Consider the following 23,733-nt stretch of genomic DNA (forward strand, 5'->3'; position numbering starts at 1 on the left):
TGATCCTGATTTGTTCACACAGCCTGCCACTCAACATCAGGAAGACACGTTCAAATTTTTGAGCAGCCCAGGGCCTAACAACACCACATCTGGCACAGATATTGGATTAAAAAGACAATATATGGTGCGAAGTTGCAGCATTAACTGTCTTCAAACTAGCTCACATTGTGCTGCAGCAGCTGTTTCTATGGTGAGAAATTGCAAGTGCGCTGATGCTAACGTATCAGTACAGTGATGCAGGTTGTTAAATTATTAACATTATTTCCCTAAACCAGATTATTTTTCCTTTGTTGGTCTGGAATCTCATCTGTCAGCATGAATTAAAACACATCTTTTCACGCAGCTAGGCTATATATACCGTATGTAGGGGAGAGCCGATCTAATTAGCACCACTATGTAAATAGTGGTCGATGTTTTTCAGACTGCTGCAGAAGAAAGCCACTAATTTTCAGCTCCAGCTCTGGCCGTTTTTCAAGCTGTAGTTAAAACAGGTCACATATGTGCTAAAATGTAGGCGTGAGGTGATCACAAGCAGCAGATGTCAGTGTACACAAAGCAACACATTAGCACGTCCAGTGTAAAGGGGAAGTTAAAAGACAGAAATAGAGCCGTAGCACTTCCTTGTTGCTGAAGCGGTGGACTCGGCCACCCTGCTGTGTCCCGACAGACAGAAAAGGACAGCAGGCAATGACACAAGCACCACAACAAACTACTGCACACACACACACTTACTTTGAAATGCATACAATCAATAAACTTACATGCAAATGTTAAAAGAACTGTAAAAGTGTGTGTGCGCATGGTGTGTGTAAGTATATGTTTGTTGTGGTGCTTGTGCCGTTGCCTGCTGTCCTTTTCTGTCTCACAGGACTCAGCAGGGTGGCCGATTGCACCGAGCTGAGTGTTTATTTCTCTGAGCGTGTTCAGTGTCCTCACAGTAAACACACCAACCCTCCTGCCCTCCTGACGTACACAGACTCGCATTCATCAAACCCACCAAAGAAACACACGCAGCGTGAGGCAAATAAAAAAGGATTGATTCTTTGAAACACTGTGCACAACACAAAATGAATGACTGGATGTTGGCTCATTCCTTTTGAAAGTACGAGAGTAAAACATGTTTTCTTTCGGTTTCTCCAAAAGAGAATTAGCAAAAAAAAATATAGCTGGCCAGAGGATATGGACGTGTAGGCTGCTGATGAAGAAACATTCATCCAAAGACTTTTAAAACTTATCTCCTAATGTAGTTTGACCACTGCATGAGCTGTGAAAGCATGATGATGTCTTTAATAAAACTCCCCACGGTTCTGCTACCGTATGGAGGACTCATCAGAGACAGAGAATATAACGTATGCTGTTTGATTGATGCTGTAGTTAAGTATTGAAAATAGTACATTTAAACTTGCAGGAACAAATTTTTCGGCCACCTGGAAGCAGCAGAAACAAGTTGTGAACAAAACATTATGGTATCACTTTTAAGTTGAAATAGCTAGTTGTTAAATGCGGCACACATCCAAGCAGTTCACTCTGTTTTTGGTCTCCTCCAGCTGATAAATGTTCCACTAAGCTCACCAGCTCACCTACTGATGGAAGACAGTAAGTTTTCTACATAGAATATAAAACATGGACATAGGCTCCATGAGAGCCAGCGTGAGGCTCACTGACAGTGGCTCTGGCATCTCAGCGGTGTCTGACTCCACCAAACTCCCGGCTAATCCAAAAATGGGCAAAGAGGTGGAGACGAGGTAGGCCGAGCGAAGCCTGCTGGCTAAAAACTAGTGGCTGGCTGTCATTCAAAGTGGCCATGCCCATAATTATGCATAACCATAAGCCTTAGTACAGTCGCCATGAACGGGGAAATTAGCTAGACAAATCCATTTTTTGGATCAGGCTGTAAACATGTTTATTTCTGCTGTAAAGTTTGGCATTTTAATATGAGGGTCTTTGGGGATTTACTCACATTTAGAGCCAGCCTCAAGTGGCCATTTGAGGAACATAATGGCCATAATGGGTTCATTAGTGTCCCCTGAGGCCAGATGACAGGAAACACACACTGGTACCTGGCAGTTATTAGCTGTGTTATCTTCAACATATTTTTATGCACATTTGGAAGTTTCATAAAAAGTCTTTGTGCTCACTTTATTTGTTTTTTTTTTGCCTTTTTTCAGAGTTAATGCACTAAATGGGAGATGGAAATACTTTTTCTGAATACTCCCGTAGTGAACCTTTACATCACATTACTGATCAGCTGTTTCTGTTCTGAGAGAAGAAGAAGAAGCAGCAGCTGTTTTCACTATTGAAAAATTCCTGAAGTCCTCTCCCCTGGTTCTGTTTCTTCTTCTTCATTGAGGTTTATTGGCCGGTTGCAAACAACTGGTTTTGTTTCTGGTTCTCGACCTCTACATCTTCCACTCTGTTTTTAGTGGCCATGCCTAATGTCACATATACTGCCAATTTCTGACGAAACCATGCTTTACATATCCTGGTTTATTCGCTCCAAACCACTTGATGGAAACACATCTTACTCGTGTTTTCTTTGCTTTTCTTTTTGTGACATTTTAAAAGTTTGCTTCAAATTCAATTAAATGGAAAGACGCCTATTGAGAATCACAGTTTGGTGGTTGTTTTTCACCCCAACAGTCACAATGCGACAATGAGCCGGCACCACTCTCAAAAACAAACTTTAACAAGTGACACGGAGGTGAGGTGTATGCTTTATCTGAAATGAAAGAGCAGCACAACTGTTTCCCTGAGCTTCTCTCTTCTACAGAACCATCCAATACTGTCTCTCTTGCAGTGGATGAGACAGTCCTGAACAGGGCTGGGGCCGGACAGCTAAACAATGAGCTGAAACTCGCTATAAATCTCTGTAAAGCGGTGGGGAGTTGCAGAGCTGGGTGATAATTCTCTGTAGGGTTATCTCTGCGAGAACCTCTTTCACACTGTGGCATTGATTTCACACTGTCATTAGACATTATTATAAAGATATTAATTATAACCACTTTAAAGCATTTTTCATTAATTTAATGATACTTTGAGGTTATTATATCAGTTTGACCATGTTGAGGCCGTGTGATCTACTGAATATTACACAGGATTTATTTTACAAGTAGGGTATCTTGTTCAATGGTCTGACCTTTGTGTGTGCGTGTCAGTGTGTGTGTGCTGCCTGTTATCTTTCCTGCCACCTTGAATCTTCCCTTGTAGTTGCTTTGAGATTGGACAGGTAGTGATGGTGCGAACGGCGCATGTGAGTCGGAGTTGCTTACATGCACCATCTGTGAAATGAATTAATCTCTTGGTATTTGCAACAGCATGTGACAGGCTGGGAAATCTAAAGGCTCAGCGGATTTCTCTCAGCAGAGTGTGAAATTTGTCACACGGAGGAGGTTCACTCCAGGGCAAGAGCTGCAGGCCCTTTTTTCCCTCCTGACACTTCGTCCGCTCTCTAAAGTGCACCAAAAAAAGTGACAAGAGTCTTCATTATGAATTCTTTCATTAATTGAGGTTTGTCCCACCTTTGCTGGGTGGTAGTCTGGGAATAGCAAAATGAAAGGCAGTTGATGAAAGAGGGGTTTTTTGCTGCACAGAAGCAGAAAGGTGCTCTTCTCCAGTGCATGCTCCAACAGCGCCTTTTGATGTTTTCTGACTAATGAGGGTGACGGTTTCCTCCTCCTCCTCCTCTGTTGGGATGAAGTCTCCGGTGATCAAATTGGTCAGTAAACAAAAGCTCAGGGGTTGGCTGCAATGACTCTTCCTGCTGTCCAGTTTCTATCCCCTGGCAGATCTAGTGTATGAGCTGGTCCCAACTCATCCCCCCGAGGAGCTAGCTGCTTTATTACAGCCACTCAGATGTTGAATCATGGAGCTATTCCTAAAATAAATCTACGAGTACTCTATTGTGCAACTGGACTACAGTATGTATGTGTGTGTGTGTGTGTGTGTGTGTGTGTGTGTGTGTGTGTGTGTGTGTATGTGTATGTGTATGTGTTTTACGAGGGGTGTCCAGAGGGAATGGAGATGCATGTATGTCACACATCATCCGTCATTTCCCATTGTGCATCTCTGCATGTATGAAAACATCCTCTGACATATTACCATATGTCCATATTTACTGACAGTCTTCATCTCACCATAGAACATACTGTGTGTTATTTATTTATGTGGCTTTTTTCCTGGGAAGCTGTCTGACTGCTGCACAGCATCCACGGCATTTCTTAAAGCGAGGTGTCCATTTTGTCAATCTTTGAAAGCACAATGCCGTCACTGCGTTTCAGCAGCACTGTGAGGAAAGTGCTCGTGCCCGCTCGTAAATTGGATTTGATGTCGTCTATTTCGTCCCAATTCAGATGACGCAGAAAAAGTAATTAAAACTAACTTTGGCATGATACACACAGCTACATTAACTGAGCGAAGGCGGTATTGATTTAAGTCAGTGAATATTATGAGAGAAGCCACGATGAACGTGCAAAGTGAAACATGCAATTTCGAGAGCCTTCTGAGGCCATTAGTGAGTTCAAGTCAGGTGTCAAGTGAAATGCTCGGTGACAGCCTTTTGGCTTTCCCGAATGAATTTTCCTCCATCCTGCTGGAGGGTGATTACGGCTCATTGTTATACATTGCATATTATTAGACATGCACTGAGGAGACATCCATGCGAATGTTAATATTCGAATCATCTCATACGCACAGACAGACTGACTGCCAGGTACACACACGCACACACGCACACTGCTCTTACCAATAAACATCTACCCATTGCAAACCATAAGTACATCATCACCACCTATTACAGCTAATCAGGCGCAATTTACTGCCAACCTTTCATGTGGGTCTCTGCAGCCAAACGGACATGCAATCATCTGACTCTGGAGACTAATTTAAACTCAACCTAAATGACCTGTCATGATTAGGCTCTGCTCAGGTACAATTCACAGAGACCCATCTGGTGTACTAACTGTCCACCACAGTCCAGTTTGCTTAGACTGCTGCAATATAACAACAGATAGACATTAACATTAAAACCGCCTCCTGATGTTGTGTGGGTTCCCCAGCCAGCTCTGACCCGTCGAGGCATGGACACAGGGCCTCTGGGGGTGTCCTGATGTGTCTTGCACCAGAACGTTGGCGGTGGATCCTTTGGGTCCTATGGGTTGCGTGTTGGGGGCTCCATTGATCGGACTTGTTCCAGCGCATCCAGCAGATGCTCGATCGGTCTTGTAGGGGGTGGGGAGGGCACTGCCATCAGGGAATGCCATTGCCATGAGGGGGTGGACTTGGTTTGCAGCGGTATGCAGGTGGGTGGTAGGTGTCAAAGTAGCATCCACATCCATGTGAGGACTCAAGGTTTCCCAGCAGAACACTTCATTATAATGAGATGGTTATTCACGTCAGCTGTCAGTGCTTTTAAGGTTGTGGCTGATGGGTACAGATAGATAGATAGATTTCCTTCATACTTGACACATGAGCGTTTAATCCTAGTTAACCCCGCTGTCTGCCACTTAAAGTGCCATCAGCTGTAGTAAGTCCTCTGCCCCTCTGACTGGGCCCGGGGCTGTTTGTCCCTCCATGTTTACTCAGCTGTGCGTGACAAGAGGGCGGTGCACGCTGGAGAGATAGCGCAGCTAGCTGCTGCTGTGATGGCCTCTGACTGCCTGCCATTTCTCTCACAGCAGAGAGCGAGCGTGGGCTCCACACATGGCTGGCACAAACGGGCAGGCAGGAGATTTGTAGGCGACGGCAATGACTGCGACATGCAGGGAAAAGGCAGGAAGAGGAGGTTTTGACATCCCATGTGGATCAGCTGCATATCAAGGTTTGGCACAAGGGATGCAGAGACAAGAAATGGAGGGGGTGACAATGCTGAGATTAATGTTACATGTCACAATTTGCAAGCAGTGCAAGTACTTTTAAGCTGCCATATAACTATTTAATCTAATCTAATTATATCATAAAAATGTACCATATAACTGCATCACAGTTATACAATTTCAGTTCCACAGTATATCACTGGCTGATAGTCAAGGTCTTATTCCTCCAAGTAGCCATTTGCCATCTCACTCCACTCAACGTTTGCTCACTTGTGGCGAATAGGAGGGGGCCTGCTAACTGCAAGAGCCTCTATAGAAAATTGAACAGCTCTGAATGAATGTGAACTGACAATTCTAAGACATTTATGTGTCCCTTCCAAATTCACAAGACCATTTCCATTATTCACCAAGAAGAGTCTGCGCAGGAGGAATGTGAAAGCATCATTTTTCAGTAGTTATTTAACGTAGGTTTTCAGCAGAAATTTCCCCTCTCTTCATCTTGGTGAATAGCAGACATAGGTGGGAGGAATTTCAGGGAACCTTCCCTCAGGGTGTAATTTCCTCTCAGTGTGAGGTATCATTGCAAGTCCATCCACCATAGAGACCAGAGATTGCATTAAACCAGCAATTAATTGTCCTCAGAGACAGATAGTGGCTCTCAGGCTCTGCTGCCTCCGCTCGATCATTTATGTTGTTTTGTTGTGAATATCTTCTGTTTTCCTCAGGAAGGGTCTCTCTTTAATTCTCTGCTGATTTGGATCCCGGTGTGCCACATCCATCTAAATGATATGAAAAGTTGCTGCCACTTTCGAGTATTATTAGATTATTTCCATTGTTGATTAATCAGTCCGTTATTTTCTCAATTAATTGATTAATGACTTTGTGTGTAACATTCCAAAACTAGTTAAAAACGCCCATTACAGTGTCTCAGACCTCTACAAAGCAAATGTATGGCAAATGTGCCATATATACCTGTGGTAATACTTCACTCACAGGGTCCATTTTTCTGCAAAATGAGCACTTCTTTGTGCATTGCCATGTGTATTACACGCTTTGGTGTGATACCGTTTTACCTAAATATGATTTGGTCCATTAAAGTAAATGATTGTGCACTTGTAATAGAGTATTTTGAAATTGTTTTACAGGTAGGTTTACTCTACCACTAGACAGTATCATAATGCATCCATACAGACTATAAGAAACCTTTTACTTCTTCTCACCTGCGGTCTTGTATCATAACAGCTGCCTAATTTAACCCATATCTCATATTCACTCTGTCATGCTGTGACAGTGCAAAGGTCGCCACAGTCCTAGTTTTTAGATAGAGGCAGCACTATAAGGCATATATGTATAACTTCAGTGAATACACACTTCCATTTTTCTTCATATGATATGCTTCCTGCTCTCCTCCAGTCTCCTGAGGTGCACCTTACCCAGCACTACGATGCTATCGTCTCTGAAGGTGATAGGTACTGAGAGCACGGACGGTGTCTGGGAATAGGATGAGAGAGGAGGAGGACTGTCTCTACTGGCCTGTGAAATATTCATCAAATGAAGCAGGGGCGGGTGGGGAAGTGCGGCAGGAGATGGAGAGGAGTTCACAGGGGAGCGAACATCATAGTTTCGAAGACACAAGGGAAGAGCAATGCAGACCAGGGAGGGAGGAAGCATTGGAAGGAAAGAAATAATTTTATTGTGTGGGAGCTGATGGTTAAAATCCCACATAGGATAGATGACAATCCCCCAAAACGATGGAGGAGGTTTCATGATATATCATCTAGAAAGCAGCAGGTAAGGAGGGATAGAAACTGGTGATAGTTTCCTAGAAATATTGAATTATGACATTTAAAGTTTAAAGTTCCATCTTTCTTCAAACACTGAAAAGGTTTTACTAACAGCTCCTGCCTCGTTGTCTCCTCTATGGTCAATAACGTAAGGAGGGCTGGGTGTCTGAACCGATTAGGTCATCATTACACGGCCCTGCCCTCCAGCCTGCACTGCCTCAAGGCGTCATCCAGCAGCCAATGCAATGGACTTGATGGTCTGGATTGGCATGATCAATTCTCACTCATTATTCGGACTTTGACCTTCAAAAGAAATACAGTGGTTCAGAATAAAGGCCAAATATTTGAAGGAAAAATTTTCTTATTGTAACAGATCCCATGAAAAGACCGGAGTTTAGGTGTTGCCTGTGTGTTGCTAACTCCTTAAAATAACCCCCAACAAATACACTGCTGGCTCCAGTTTGGGTATGTTTGCTAAAAGCCGCAGTGCCGAGCTGTTTTGGTAAAGTGGCCATGCCATAAAGTTTTGCACAGATGCACAGAGGATGAACCCTAATGGTTTGGTGATCCCTTGACTCAGCGTTGGGTTGACAATGTCTCAATGTCAAATGTCTCAACAAATATTCGATGGATTACCGCTCTAACACGCTAAAATAAGATTGGAAACAAAATGGCCTAAACATTGCACCAGCTAAACGTTAGGATGTTAGCAGCGTCATTGTGAGCATGTTATCATACTGATGAGGGCTGCAACTAACACCTAGTTTGATCATTGATTAATCTGTTGATTGTTACTTCAATTAATCCATGAGTAGTGGAGTAACTAACTTAAGGATGAAGAAGCACAGCGATCGCTGAGGTTGGAGGGGAAGGTAACGTTACTACAGAGTACATAGATGTCCAATTTGTAAGATACATGTGGTGCAAGTGGAGAATTTTTCCAGTAGTTGTAAAATGTTTCAGTGTGGCAGACTGACTGTCCGACGGACCGACTGTTCTCCCCGGAGCTACACTCACTAGGTGGAAAATACAAATCAAATATAAGTAGAAATAGAAACATAAAGCAGAAGGTTTTCACTCTTCTGACAATTTTAAAAATACAGGCACATAATTGGCAGATATCTGTGCAGCCAGTATCGCAGTAGTGTTTTGACATGGCTGTCCTTTTTGTCTTCGCTCTCTAATTAAGTAAAATAGTTTCTCTATGAAGCCCTTTTTTTGTCCATACTCCCCCGAGGAGCCCTGCAGTTCACCTCTACCTATTGTTGTTTGCCTCTCATCTTGACTTCTTTATTTTGACAAGCAGTGACTCAAGGTTTGATTCCATGTTCAGGACATCATTATCACTCACACACACAAACACACACGCACACGCCACTGTGCCTCTGGCTTTCAATCCCCTTCTCATAGTTATTTTCTCTTAAGAGTGGCTCCCTGTTCCACCCAAGACTGGTTATTAGTGTGGTGAGTCAGCTGTTCATTCTTGACCAAACAGAGGAGGGGGATGGCTCGGCTTTGATGCTTCTGTTCCTAAATTATTTTTACATTTGTGCTGCAAACAAACATTTGGGATCAGACAATATCACCCATCGCAAAGTAAACTGTAATCAGTCACCTTCACAGAGCGCACGACGCTGGCTTTGTTTGGGTATAGCTTTGCAGATCTTTTCCTATGGTTTTAACACACACTGTAGGCTGTCTGAGTAATCATGTGGGGGGGTCGGGCTTTTGGCCATGCTAGCAGGAACGGCATCTGTTTGTCGGTCAGTCCACTTCTTTGGTCTAGACAGGAAACATCTGAAGAGCTTGAGGAGTGCCGTGGAATTCTGTGAAGACATTCATGGTTCCCAGAGGATGTATCCTGATGACTTTGGTGATTCAATTTCACTTCATTTTCATTCAAAAATGGGAAAATGGAGCAATATGGAGCTGTAGAGGACCGTTCACCTCCACCCACACTGCCCTCACCCATGTTACGGTTAAGTGAATAAACCTCATTATTTGCAAATGTAAGCAATTATTTGTTTGCAGAATCCAAACTTAAACCTCCAACTATGGTATTTCTCTGCTAGCTAACAGTTAGCTATCAGATAGGTGAGGTTTATATGATGATTGGGGTTAGCTCGTCACCCCAAATCACATTTGATCTTATAATTTATCATCATAATTTATTTGTTTATGTAACAAGAGATAAATGAATAATTAACACAAGAACATATCATTAGAACCTGGCAATTTATTTTGTGTCTTAAACTTTCCAACACAGTCATCAGGTCCAAATTTAGCTTTACCCAGTTCTTTGCTTTATGACCAAATACTTGCAAAACTAGACAGCCTTTGCTGTACATTTAGTGATCATTCTGAAAACTAGGCATGCTAACACGATAAACCTGTTAAGCATCTGGCACTGTGAGCGTGTTAGCATGCTGATATTAGTATTTTTTTAAAGCACCACTGCATATAAGTACAACCTCACAGAGCTGCTAGCGCGGCTGCAGATGCTTAGACTTATTAATATTAATCCCTTATTTATTTTCATGAAGTTTATTCATGTATGAAGGTGCCCAGTATAGTTTTTCCAGGTCAGCTGACATTGGATTACAGTCCTAAATTACACAGGCTGCACAATAGGACGCATCACATGTGTAGCCTATATATTTTAGTGCTGGTCACCGTGGGCTGCCGTCTGCTCGCTGTTGCATTTAAATAGCATTATCCTTGTGATAGCTGTTTAAGTGTACACTATAAAAACAGTGAAAGTGTTTGCACTTAGCCAAGATGGCTGTAAAGTCTTTCAAAACATTGCCATAAAACAACAGAGCACTAATGGATTGAACTTATCCTACTGAGACGTCCTTTAGCAGCGGACAGATTGCAAAGACTGAAGATCTCACTAAATGGATGGGGAAAGTGCATGGGTTTGATTCAGAGGTTCTTTGAGAATCTGGTGTGGCTCTAAAAACAGATATGCATAATTATGTGCATAATGATTAATTACAGTAGAGCTCTGTTGAGTGCTTTTCAATACATGGCAAATTGAGTGTGAGTGACAGCTTTATTGATCACAGAGCTCTGAAGATTATAGCCAGTGTAAACTGCAGTCAGTAAGTAATGTATTGAATTCTGTGGGAAAAGGGATTATTTGAAGTGCCTTAATGGCAGCAAAAGGGTGTTGAAAGTGTATACATGTCACACTTAACAAGAAAACTGAACTTTCACTCAGAAGGCAGAATTTCTCTTGGTCCTAACACTGCCCTCATGCTCCATATGATTCCTGCTGCACAGAACATTTTTCATACATGCACAATAATTTATTCATTCTTTATAACAAGCCGAACACGCAGCCACAGTATGCATGCTGTGCAGACTTTGTGCATTATACATGTTTGATGTTTTTATTCCTACCACCTCTGACACAATATCAAGTACCCAACAAGAGGCAGATAGCAAATCTAACCTGACATCTCCTCACTTCTGTGTATCGATCAAGACGCTGGTGAACACCGTGCCACCGTCATACACGTGGATTCAACGCTTATGTCATCATTGATTTATTTATGAAGTACAGTAAGTGCAGCCACTGCATGATCTGACACATTTATGCTTTCATTTGTGAAGAAAGGGCAGCGCCTCTCTGACAGCTCGGTTAGTTCTTACAGATGTTAAACGATCAATAAGTGTGAATGAATGTTCAGTGAAAGCTTCCTGCAGCAGGTTGATGAGCGTGTAAAGGAACAAAAAGACTGAGTAGTTCAACCAGTGCTTACTGCATGATTTTTAGCTATGCTAGCTGCTTAGTTTTAGGGATGGCATTGTAGGTCTGCTTGTCAGTCAGTCCACCACATTAATCCAGACTGAAGCATCCCAACAACTATAAAGGGGATTGACATGAAGTTTCATGGTCCCTGGGTGATTTGGAGATCCCTTGATTTTTGATGTAGCGCCATCTAAAGGTTAAAGTTCTCATTTATAACATTTTGTGCAGACATTTATTTTCCCCAGAGGACAGTGTGATGCCACCACAAGGCTCACATTTGTCCCAATAAGAGTCGACACGTCCAAATAACCTCAGCTGTGCTCTGTGTTTACTGCAAATTAGCAAACACGTTGAACATATTAAACCTTACACCAAAACCTCAGCATGTTAGCACTGTGAGGATGTTAGCACGCTGATATTAGCATATGGCTAAAGCATCACTATGCCTAAGAGACAGATTATGCTCCAATAGAAGTCATTGGTACGACGTGTTGTTCAACCAGGTCAGAAGAGTGTTCATAGTAGTAGTCACACTTAAAGGTGGAGTGAGAAACCATCCATCATAAGAGAAGGAGGAGACCCGCATTGTTAACGAGCAGTTACATTTTCAGTCTCCTGGAAGCAATTTATAGTGTTGCACTAATTGTGAGCATGAAAAATGTCGAGGCATATAAGGCTGGACTGTGTGTGGTCAGTGTGCTCCTGAGGACCAAATCGAGGACTGTCCTCGCCTTACTCTAAAGGACTGAACAGCAACAGCCAATGAGGAAACTTGAAGTTCATTACCCATGGACAGACTGTCGCATTTGTTCAAACCCTGGCCCCTTTGTCACCTCTGCACAGCCGGCCCATCACAGCTTGAAGTAATGCAGGATTGGTTAAGAAATGGTGGGGGCGGGGGGGCTATCTGACAAGCAGTGCTGATAAAGTATACTGGTGCCTTAGGATTAGCCTCACAGAGCAGCTTCCGCGGACTCTTAAGTCTTGTTCACGTGAAACAAACATTTCCTCTCAAAGAAACACTGCCTCTGGGTTTGTCAGTGTGAGGCTCAGTGTGCGCACACGCGTTGTTTGTGGCTCGCCGTGCCTTTCATTTGCCTTTCTTCATAGTGCTGAATTTGGTTTCCCCGCTCAGATTGATGTCTGCTTCTGCAACCAGCAGTCTCTTGCTGACTTGATAGATGGCTGAGATGTTTAAACTGCCCTTGGCAGGACCCAAACTCTTTCTCAACAATTACTTGGTTGGTTTGTTCTTTCTAATCATAGATATGTCATTCTGTGCCATAACGCTGAACAATAGCCTGCTCCAAGCGTTAGCAGCTAAACTCCCTCTCTCTCTTTCGCCCTCTGTCTCTTTCACTTTGCATCCTTGCTCTCCGTTGCTCCCTGCTCTCCCACTCTCTCACTCTTTCTCCCTGCACGGTTTATGTGACTCATACAACGCTAAACGCTTTAATGCAAGATTAGCTCTTCGCCAAGGACGGCTCCATATTGATATGTTCCCGTCTGTCGTGCACTCATGGCTGTTTAAACATGTCATGTGTGCTTCGGCTGCTATGTCGCACGGCTTCAATCTAACATCAGTGTCTTGGCTTTCCTTAAAAATTAAGGCTACATTCTTCCTGGCTGGGATGCTTGGTCTCCATGGTAACATCAGGTCCATTATAAGTACCATAAAGAGCATGTGAGGGAATGTTAAATCACTAGTCTGCCAGTCTCCATCTCCTCACTGGGCTGATAGTGAGCCCACGGGAGGACTTCTTTTTCCTCTTCTCCCTTTTTCTCTTCCACTCTCCTCGTCTCACCTCTTTTTCTTTCTGTCACACATTTTCTCTCATACTATCTCTGTTGTATACACACATGTCCACACACACACTCACACACTCACACACACACATCAGAAAGTCAAACACTGACCCCCAGTGGATAAGCATTGTTAAGAAACCTTTTGCAGCTATGCAGCTATGTGACTAAAAAAAAAAAAAAAAAAAATCTCTCTTACGTGTCTCTCAGGTGTTCACTCGCTACGGGAAGTGTTACACCTTTAACGCCGGCGATGATGGACGCCCTCCCCTGATCACCACCAAGGGAGGTATGGGTAATGGACTGGAGCTCATGCTGGATATTCAGCAGGATGAATACCTGCCTGTCTGGGGAGAAACAGGTGAGGAGGACATCATTTACTTCAATCAGTGTCTGGCAGATGTGGTTATCTGTCACTCTCTAACAGTGTGAGTGTGTGTGTGTGTGTGTGTGGGGGGGGGGGGGGGGGGGGTTCATACTGCAGAGTGTGAAACTCAAAGACCAAACCAATTCCAAGTGCCTGGATCCATCAGTGAGACTCATTTTCAGTGTGTTGCTCTGATCCCACATACTTTGACTTCCTGCAGATGAGACGTCATTTGAAGCCGGGGTCAAAGTTCAGATCCACAGTCAGGACGAGCCGTCCTTCATTGACCAGCTGGGGTTCGGAGTGGCGCCCGGGTTTCAGACGTTTGTTTCCTGCCAGGAACAGAGGGTACAAACTCCAGCACTTTGATCATCTTTATACATGTAGCATTTGTTTAAGTCTCTGAAATCATAAGCTCGTCTCTGTAAGAAAAGCATCCTTAGTTATTATTTAGGAAATGTCCAGTGTGTAGGATTTATGGGACCATAGTGGCTGAAAGGGAATCTAATATTTATAGATATGTTTTCATCAGTGTATAATCATCTGAAGATAAGATTTGTTGTGTTTTTGTTACCTCAGACTGAACTCTATATATCCACAGAGTCCACCGTGTTTGGGCAGTAGCCAAGAACAAACAAACCAAAACTGGCTCTGAAGAACCTTTTACATTTTTCATAGCTGCCGTAGGTTCTCCGTAGGTATCGAGTTGGTTGCAATCTGCAACCTCACCACTAGGTGTCACTAAATCCTACACACTGATCCTTGAAGAGTTTAACACTCAGCTACTCTTCTTCCTCAGGGCTGTGTGGGTGTTGGTTGATCAGATTTGATTGACAGTGGCCTGGCAACATAAGCAGCAACCTCACAGCTGTCACCCTGTATTGATTTAAGTGCTAAATTCTGATTGGTGCAAGGACGTACATGACATCGCCTTTTTCCGCCTGAGCCCTGGCTACTTCAAACCACTCACATTTAGTCATTTGGCAGACGCTTTTGTCCAATGTGACGTGCAAAAATGACATTCAATCCAAGCCACAGTAGATCAAGGAGACGCCTTTGAGAAGAAGAGCCTCAGCGCTCGGTTCTACAGTCAAAGGCTGCAGGTGCATCAAGTAACATATAAGTGCAATATACCTTAAATTTTCCTCTGGGAGAGAGAGATGAGGACTGACAGATAGAGAAGGAGCACATTAGGCGAGTAAGTACTCTCAGAAGATGTAGTTCTTCAAGAGACTTTTTAAGACAGGAAGAGATTCTGCTGAATCGAGTTTGGAAACTCGTTCCACCTCAGAGGAACCGCACAGGAGACGAGACCCGACTCAGATTTCAGTTACTGCTTATTTGCAGATCAAAGTGAACGGCTTATAAACCTGAAGGAGGGAGATCCAGTAAAATAACCACAACGGTTCCAATGTTCTGTTCCTGTGGGATCACATCACTTATGGTCAGATTAAGGGAAGGAAAAAAACATTTCCGGACCTTTAAAGTATTGTTTATTGGTTTATTACAGCTTAACAGCCATCATTTGTAATGGTTACGTGAGCATTGTACTCATTAACGTAATGCTGAGATATGGGAGTGTGGCAACGTTGCTACAACAAGTCTGACAGGGCAAGAAGCATGAGAGGTCAGACAATCACATATCTATGAACTAATCACCTAATGATGCACTGATATATTATCTCTGTTTGGTCTCCAGTAACTCATTTTCTGCTCCATGCTCACCTTTATTGCCCCTCATTTTGTCCTCATAATAAGTTTGTCCAACCTGAAGTTTCTCTAAAACCTGTGCGATCGTCTGACTTTATTTATAAATCTCATCCTGCTTTTATGGAATGTTTGTTGTTGCTGTTGTTTCATATCAGTCTTTGTAAAACATTTAATCTTAATTCCTACGCGTTTATTTTTGCTTGTGTGTAATAACTGAGGTGATGTGTGACGTGTGGTCGTTGCAGCTGATCTATCTTCCTCCACCCTGGGGTGACTGTAAGGTGACGGCCATGGATTCAGACTTCTTTGATAGTTACAGCATCACGGCCTGTCGCATTGACTGCGAAACGCGCTACCTGGTGGACAACTGCAACTGTCGCATGGTGCACATGCCTGGTAGGAAACGCGTCTCTCTGCATGTTGTGCCCGAGTTACATCAACGATGCTGCAGTGAAAAATTACTGCAGGCACTTCAAAGTCGTTTAATAGATGTGAGTGTGTGTTGCTTTGGCTCCAGGCGACGCACCGTACTGCACCCCCGAGCTGTACAAAGAATGTGCTGACCCAGCTCTTGGTAAGACAAAGACTTTGTCCACGTCTGGTCTGACTCTTTAAGGAGCTGATACAGACACACACAGACACACATGCACACACAGTTGTGACGTTACATAGACTTAAATTCATTTCCTGGAGACTTACCTTAACCCAGTCTTCACCCTAACATTTAATGATTACATTATGGAGACATTTTGTCCCTATAAGGAAGCCGAGTCCCCAGACTGTGACTGTATAAACAGATTTATGTCCCCACAACATGAGTAATACATGGCCACACACACATTCATTTCCATCTCTTGTGGGGACATTACGTAGACTTACATTCATTTCCCTGGAGGCCTCATCATAACCTAACCTCAGCCCAGGTCTTCACCCTAAAATTTAATGATGTACGTTATGGGGTCCAGCGTTTTAGTCTCCATGATGCTGTCGGACCCCATACTGTGAGTGGGCTTCTAGTGTTGGGACCCCGCAAATACAGAAACATAACCACAAACACGCACATACACACACATCATCATCTCATGACGGTGTTCAAAAGGTCAAGCTCGGCTCTGGTTTTCCTCTCTGCAGACTTCCTGGTGGAGAGAGACAATGATTTCTGTGTGTGCGAGACGCCGTGCAACATGACCAGATACAGCAAAGAGCTGTCCTTTGTCAAGATCCCCAGCAAGGCCTCCGCCAAATATCTCGCAAAGAAATACAACAAATCTGAGCAGTACATAAAGTAAGGATCAACCATACTTTAATACACGTAATTATTTCTTTTTTATATACACGTCATGTAAATTACATTCCAAGAGGACACAGGTTTAGTTTCTGTTTACCATGCAAATTTTTTTTTTTTTGCTTTAAATTAAAAAAAAGAAAGAAAACAATGTCACATACATGATTACACACATATTACATACATTACATATTACACATATATTTGATTGATAATGATATTTAAAGGAAAAACAAAGCACAAAAAGGAATATACTGATAATGTTGCTAATGTTAATGTAGCTATTTAACATCTGTACGCAGTATGTAAACATTTAATAAATGGTTTATAACTCATTACAGTGTCGTTATAAACAGATATAAGGAACAGTCGTAGCCTCTCACATGAAGACATTTTTACTACAACTGTGTTCTATTATACCGTCACTCATCATCTGTTCATACACCAGCCTCCTTTATGGTTCATAGCTGTTGATAAATACATTAATTAACACGTATATCCGCTTACAACCACATTATAGTAAGCTGTAAACCTTTTTTTTTTATAGGTTTCTTTGCTGCGTATTAGTGCTGAAAAGGTGACTTAAAGCAGGTTATGAATGTTGTGACTTTTCTCCACAGGGAGAACATCCTGGTTTTAGACATCTTTTTTGAGGCTCTCAACTATGAAACTATTGAGCAGAAGAAGGCTTACGAAGTGGCCGGACTTCTAGGTACAGCTTTATGGAGTTCCAGTAAATATTGAGCTCACTGTCTGTCTCTGTATTAGATCATGTTTTTCATGTGCTTCCATTTTCTCATTCCAGGTGATATCGGTGGTCAGATGGGACTTTTTATTGGGGCAAGCATACTCACCATTCTGGAGCTCTTTGACTACCTTTATGAGGTGAGACTCCTTCAGGAAAGTGATTAAATACAAGAACAATCCTGCTGCATGTAAGTACTTTAGACAGAGATGAGGCTGCCGTCATGTCCTCTGTTTTTCTGGGTGTTTTGCAGCCATAGGAGCACTTCGGAATGGACACATGGTGTTTCTTTATGCGCATATGTGCTCATTTTAGACTCTGTGTGTTTAAATTCAACTGGATGTAGGCCATCGCAGAAAGAGACTGTGTTCTCCCATTTTTCCTGGCAGTGGGGAAAAAAAAACAGCTTTGAAACAGTAATAAAACTTTCAAATCATACAGATCCAAAAATAATGAGAACCATTTCAAACGGCATTGTGGAGATTTGACCTCATTTCTGAAATCCTTGATCGGATACGTGTTGTCTCCCTTTTCCTACAATCCCCGTTGAGCCGGGATTGGTTGTTGATCGTGGTGGCTTTCTCTGTTTACTCAGGTGATAAAGTACAAGCTGTGTCGCTGCTCCGATAAGAAGCACAAGCACAACAACAACAACGACCAGGGAACAGTGCTGAGCTTAGACGATGTCAAGTGTCACGTCAGTAACTTTCACTAGGCTTCTGCAGCCGCGAGGACGGAGCCGCTGCAGCCTCTCGTCCCTGAGCGGTATTTGTGGACTTTGTTCATTGCAGTTTGTCAGACTGCCGGAATAACAGAGAAAGTGTCTGAACTGTGCCTGGTTAAGGTTTGTGAGCGGCGAGGTGAACTGGGCATGTGGCTGACGTCAGAAGAAGCCACACAGACGGCAGGGCAGCAGAATCCAGTGATCAACATGTTGTGATGAATTCAGAAATGTCAGAATAACTGCATGGTCATCTGTAAAACAGCTTTTCAAGACATAGTAACAGATACAGTAAATGGGGGCATGAACTCAGCTACGGTCCTTCTGTCAATCAGCATTAGAAATCCCAGCCGTGTGGTGGTGTTTGTTATTTGAGTTTTTTTATGTAAAATAATCCATGTGACAAGCTCATTTTCTCTCATTTTAGTTCATTTTCTTTAAAGAATTTACACGTCAGTACATTCGTGTTCTTTTCAGTTTTGTTGCAGTTTGCTTTCATCACTCTTCTGTTCTGGACTCTTTTCCCTTTTTCATTTTCATGTCAAACAACCTCATCTTATGACAGTCTTCCCTTGTTAAAAACCTGAGCATTTTGCTAATACACTATACTACCTCATCTTGCAAGGGTGGCAGCGCCCTGAAGAATTTACAAGCCAAGCAAATTAATAACAAAAAGGTCATTTTCTTGCATGGAAATGAGCAGAAAAGCTGGCATTAAAGCGAGCCCAGTAACATTTGCTGAACAGCAGACGCAGGCCTTTTCAACAGAGGACATTCAGACTTGTCACAGCAGGAAAAGCACAGGTGGAAATAATAACATTAATGATGGCTGAAGTCCATTTAGCTGCTTCAGTTTCAGGCTCCTGGTATTGTGCATGCCGTCTCACTGTCACACTCTCATGGCTGACTGGACTGGAACACAACAGAGCCGTTGTCAATGTTATTAGTCTCAGCTGTGCTTTTTTTTCCTGCTATGAAAAGTCAACATGTCTGCTGTGGAAAAGGCCACAATTAGGCCAAAGGGAAGATTCCAGGATGATAAGTGCTAGGACATAGTGTGAAAGAACCACAAGTAGGACAGTCAGAAAGTCAGTTTGCTGACAAAAGCTAACATTAGCCACCATAAGCTACTGGTTATACGAAATCAAGAAAGGCTGTAGCAGCGAAACCCCTCAGTGTATTGAACTGAATCGAGAATAATTTGACCTTTAGGACTGAAACCTGTTTGCTTTCTGGCAGAAACTTAGAAAAGATTGATACCTCTGTAAAATATGAAGCTACAACCAGCAGCCAGTTAGCTTAGTTTAATACAAAGACTGGGAAACAGCTAGCATGGCTACGCCACATTTAAAGCTCTCAAATGAACACATTATATCTCATTTGTTTCATCTGCATGCAAACTAAAGAGTAAAAACAACAATTTGATGTATTATTAGTGACTTCCTGGCTTGACCTAACAGCGTCCAAGAAGTCACCGCGCCCTGCAAAGAAATAGTCCACCTCATAGCCACATTTTCAGTTGAAATTCTTCCTTTTAGACAGAGCCAGGCTAGCTGTTTCCCTCTGCTTCTAGTTTTTATGCTAAGCTAACCTTACCGGCTGCTAGCAGTATCCTTATATTAAACATATATGAGAGTGGTATCAATCTTCTCATGTAACTCTCTGCTAAATAGAGCGAAATGTGGAACTTCTGCGATGAAACACAAATAGTATTTTAAGACTGTACGGCAAATTGGCTAAAACAAGTATGTTAACATGAAAAAGGCACGTATGGATACACAGAAACAGCATTCAGTGTGCACATTATGAATAAAATATTTAAAAAGCTCTTTTCCATGTCAGCCAGGTGCTACATACTCTATGATTTCCTTTCAGTGGCAATCACTGCATACTGTAGATGTCAGAAGGAATTGAATATATTAAGACAGATTTCCTTGCAAGAGTACAAATCAGACACTAATTTAAGGGAATGTCATACATTTTTACATGTGGGCGACATGTAGATGCTTTCTTCACGTCTAAGGGATTTTACCTTCTGGTGTGTTAACATGGCGAGATAAAAATCAATGAGTATAAATATGTTGAATGTGTTTTGCCATCTTCTAGGGCTCTACGTTGCATGTGCCACTGTACAGTAGGTGTCTTAAATGTGGTCCATCGATGAACAGTTAATCCGCACGTCTGACTGCAGTTTGTGCCATCGTCCGTCTGTGTGTCTGGCTGCAGACCGTGAGCATGTATTTAGCTGCGTGCGTTCATTCAGAAGCCGATAAAGGAAAATTGGAAATGCTGCCCCTCGTGTCCAAAACACTGTATCTGTTATCGGTTAGGCTGTAAACATGTCATGTGCATGTTGAAGGTTTGTCTCATATGCTGTGTGTGTTCTGACTCTGTTTACAAAAACCATTTTACGACATTCTGTTGGAGTTCATCTACTTGCACTCCTTCCCATTGAGCTCTATATTATGGGATTTGTATAGCGTGTAGCTGTGTAGTGTTATTAAGCACAATCATACCATCAACTGTAATGTAGTGTAAATATTGCAACAACTATTGATAATAACCTTACTGTAGTAGAGTAGTTTGATCTGTCGAATGTTGTATTTGTTGTATTTATTTTCTATAGGCTAGCTGCGCGTCTCGGTTTTTCTGTACATACGAAAAGTATATTTATCAAAGACAATATGAGTATGAGGCTGTTTCTTCTTTTTGTATTGCTACAGGCACAGCTGCTTATACTGTATCCATCAGTAAATGAAAATAAACAGCTGGATTGTCGTTTTTCAGCGTCCACCGCATGAGGTCATGCATCTCAGAGGTCCTCCTGCCGCCATGCTTTCAGGTTTTGTTCTACTTTTGCCTCCATTTTTGAATTTCCGTTTTTATTTAAGATATGAGAAGGTGATTACTTTAGTCTGCTGATGTATACATAAACAATGGACTTGAAGCAGTTGTTATATTAAAGATTAAATGCTAACTTTATGTAACTTTTATTCACTTCGAGGCGTTCTGTGTCATCATTTAAGCTCATGTTGGGGGATAGACGGGGACCCACAAGCAGGTGCAGATTTCCACTTGTTTAACATTTTCTGCCATGCTTGCGATGTGGCTCCCCGGTTGGCAGTATCAGTCGGTCCACTGCTTTGGTCCTCCAAGAAATATCATAACAGCTTATTGATCAGTTTCCATAAAATACTTTTACAGATATCCATGGTTCCCAGGTGATGTATTGTAAGTACTCTGGCAATCCCTCGACTTTCATTTATTGCCACCGTGAGGTTCACATTTGTCGATTTGAGTTAAATGTGGTTTGCCAGAAAAATAAGTCCCCACTCAGGATGAATAATAATGATGCTGGTCTGACAGCCCTCTGGCCTTCTGCTTGTGCCTCATTTGCTCTTCTCTTACAGGTTCTTGTAATCGGTGGGTGAGCCTGTCCACTTAGGATGGGCCCCCAATATGTCATCACGGCTCCTGAGTGAATGTAGGAGAACTGAAATGAAATCACATGAGGAAGCCCTTGTGACTTTGTGATACTGTTTGCGGTGGAGATATAAGCAGTAAGCTGTATTTCCTCAGTTTAGTGCTTGCTCATAGAAACTAGACTGCTGAATGTGGAGTTTTGTGCCTTCCTACATCCCCTCTTCTCTTAGTCGTTCCAACTCTTATGCAACAGGGTCCTCTTTTGTTTGAGCCCTCCAGACCAAATAATTTCCCCCACAGTGAACTCTCTGTGGTTGCTCTTCTGATTTTTAATGTGCCAGCTATATTTTGCAGAGTGAAAAAAATCAGATCAACATAACCTACATCATGTGAGTGTCCTATGGAGGAAGCAAGGAAACATTTAGAGACATTTAATAGAAATGCTTGTGTGCCACTAATCAGACAAATCCACAGTGCTACAGTACAGACAGCAATACCGTACAATAAAAATACTATTATAATATTAGGTTGTTTAGTTCCAGTTTATTTTAGTGTTATCATGAGAGGTGTTTCCAGTATTTAGTCTGCTCCCGTTGATAGAAATGGGTTGGACAACAACTTCATTAATACCTCTAACTTATACAATTAAACAGCACACAAACGACAACAAAGCTGATTCAACACATCTCTGAAACAGGTTCACTGATCGTGTTAGACTGCAACTATATGATCATCTGAAAACCAATAATTCATAAGGAAAATTCCAATCTGGTTATTGGACAAATCATAGCAATGAAACACCTTTCAGCACTCTGGCCTTGACAACTATGATCTACATCTGGATATTGGACTTCCTCAGAAGGAAGACAGTTCAGATTGGCGGTCACACCGCCTCCACTCTGCTGCTGGAGCCCCTCAGGGCTGTATCCTCGGCCCCCTCTTGTTCACTGAGTACACCCACAACGGCAACACCTGACATGGAGAGAACTCTGTTGTAAAGTCTTTGGACAACACGAGCTGGATTTCAAACAACAAAGAGACTGGAGGAAACGAACAATCTGACAAGGTGGTGTGCAGAGAACAACCCACTGCTCAATGTCAACAAAACCAAGGAGCAGGTTGTTGTTTTTGGGATAAAGGAGGCAAAAACTTACACTGTCTACCTCAGTGGAGCAGAGATGCAGCAAGTAAAGTTTTATGGTCCTGGGAATCAGCGTCACAGAGAATCTGTCATGGACGTCACTCATATCCACTCGGGTAAAGAAGGTAAACTTTGCATGCTAGGTTCTTGTTAGCTTCTCCAGAGGAGCGCCAGAAAGTATCCTGACTGGAAACATCACACACTGGCCTGGGATGCTCACGGCCCAGGACAGGAGAGCTCTGTGGGTGATTAACCGGCCCAGAACATCACCTGCACAGAGCCCAGAGGATACTAAACGAAAGCCCCCACCTCAGCCACAGCCTGTTCACCATGCCGCCGCCTGGTGAGATACAGAAGCCTCCACTGCTGTGCCACCAGACCACCGAGCAGCTTCTTTCCTCAGGCTGAGACTCCTCGACTCCACAACATCCTCTGCAATCTACTCTGTAAATAAATAAATGGGTGAATCTACATTTAACTACTCTGTTATGGTGGTCTGCTTATATGCACATTTATTTTTCGTGTATATGTTTATTACCTCTTTTTATTCTACTTTTATTTCTATGTTGTATTTTATTGCCCGTCTTATTCTAGTTTAAAGTATTTGTTAATAAACAAAGCTTTAAAAAGAGCCTTTTTGTTGGTAAATGTTCTGTGCATGTGGCATTGAGAGGGCTACAACTGTATTCCATTGTGCAATCCCGTGTTGTATAATGATCATAAAGCTGACCCTTGAACCTTGAATCTTGATGATGTGGCTGTCTTCACTCTGTTAGATGTGAGTGTTGTGTTTGATATAACTGATCATGGCGTTTTAGTCAACAGACTTTAGAAATGTGTGGCTCCCTGCAGTGACATGCTTGACGTTTGACTTCAGCTTTGTGGATATGGATTATGGGGTTCCTCAAGGACGTACTCTGGGCCCTCTTTTATTTTGTTTATACTGTACATACTACTGTCAAATATTGGGCAGATAATCCTGAACTGTCCTTATTATTGTGGAGCTGGGAGGGAATGTAGGGGAAATTTACAAGTATCATGAAGTGGGCCCAGGATCTAGCGATGCCAAGCTGTTCTAATAACTTTCTCCTCCAGCACATTTCAGGCACATAAATAGAAAGCAGAGCAGAAAGAGTTCAAGGACTGAACGGTGACTTTACAAAGTGTCTCAGAGTGTGGTGGCATTG

The 23,733-nt window shown here is 42.6% G+C and overlaps 1 protein-coding gene across 1 annotated transcript in view; it reads left to right on the forward strand.

Annotated features, from left to right (window-relative positions):
- LOC143327443 (acid-sensing ion channel 1-like) overlaps positions 1–20,979 on the forward strand; it is a 47,416-nt gene extending 26,437 nt beyond the window's left edge. The window contains exons 3-10 of the mRNA XM_076741785.1: positions 13,365–13,515; positions 13,742–13,869; positions 15,477–15,627; positions 15,749–15,805; positions 16,363–16,516; positions 17,137–17,228; positions 17,322–17,401; positions 17,857–20,979. Coding sequence (XP_076597900.1) covers positions 13,365–13,515; positions 13,742–13,869; positions 15,477–15,627; positions 15,749–15,805; positions 16,363–16,516; positions 17,137–17,228; positions 17,322–17,401; positions 17,857–17,976 — 933 coding nt within the window. The 3' untranslated portion in view covers positions 17,977–20,979. The remainder of the gene's footprint in view (positions 1–13,364; positions 13,516–13,741; positions 13,870–15,476; positions 15,628–15,748; positions 15,806–16,362; positions 16,517–17,136; positions 17,229–17,321; positions 17,402–17,856) is intronic.
- The last annotated feature ends 2,754 nt before the right edge of the window (positions 20,980–23,733 follow it).

The sequence above is a fragment of the Chaetodon auriga genome, chromosome 10 (genome assembly GCF_051107435.1).
Source record: "Chaetodon auriga isolate fChaAug3 chromosome 10, fChaAug3.hap1, whole genome shotgun sequence".
Lineage (NCBI taxonomy): Eukaryota > Metazoa > Chordata > Actinopteri > Chaetodontiformes > Chaetodontidae > Chaetodon > Chaetodon auriga.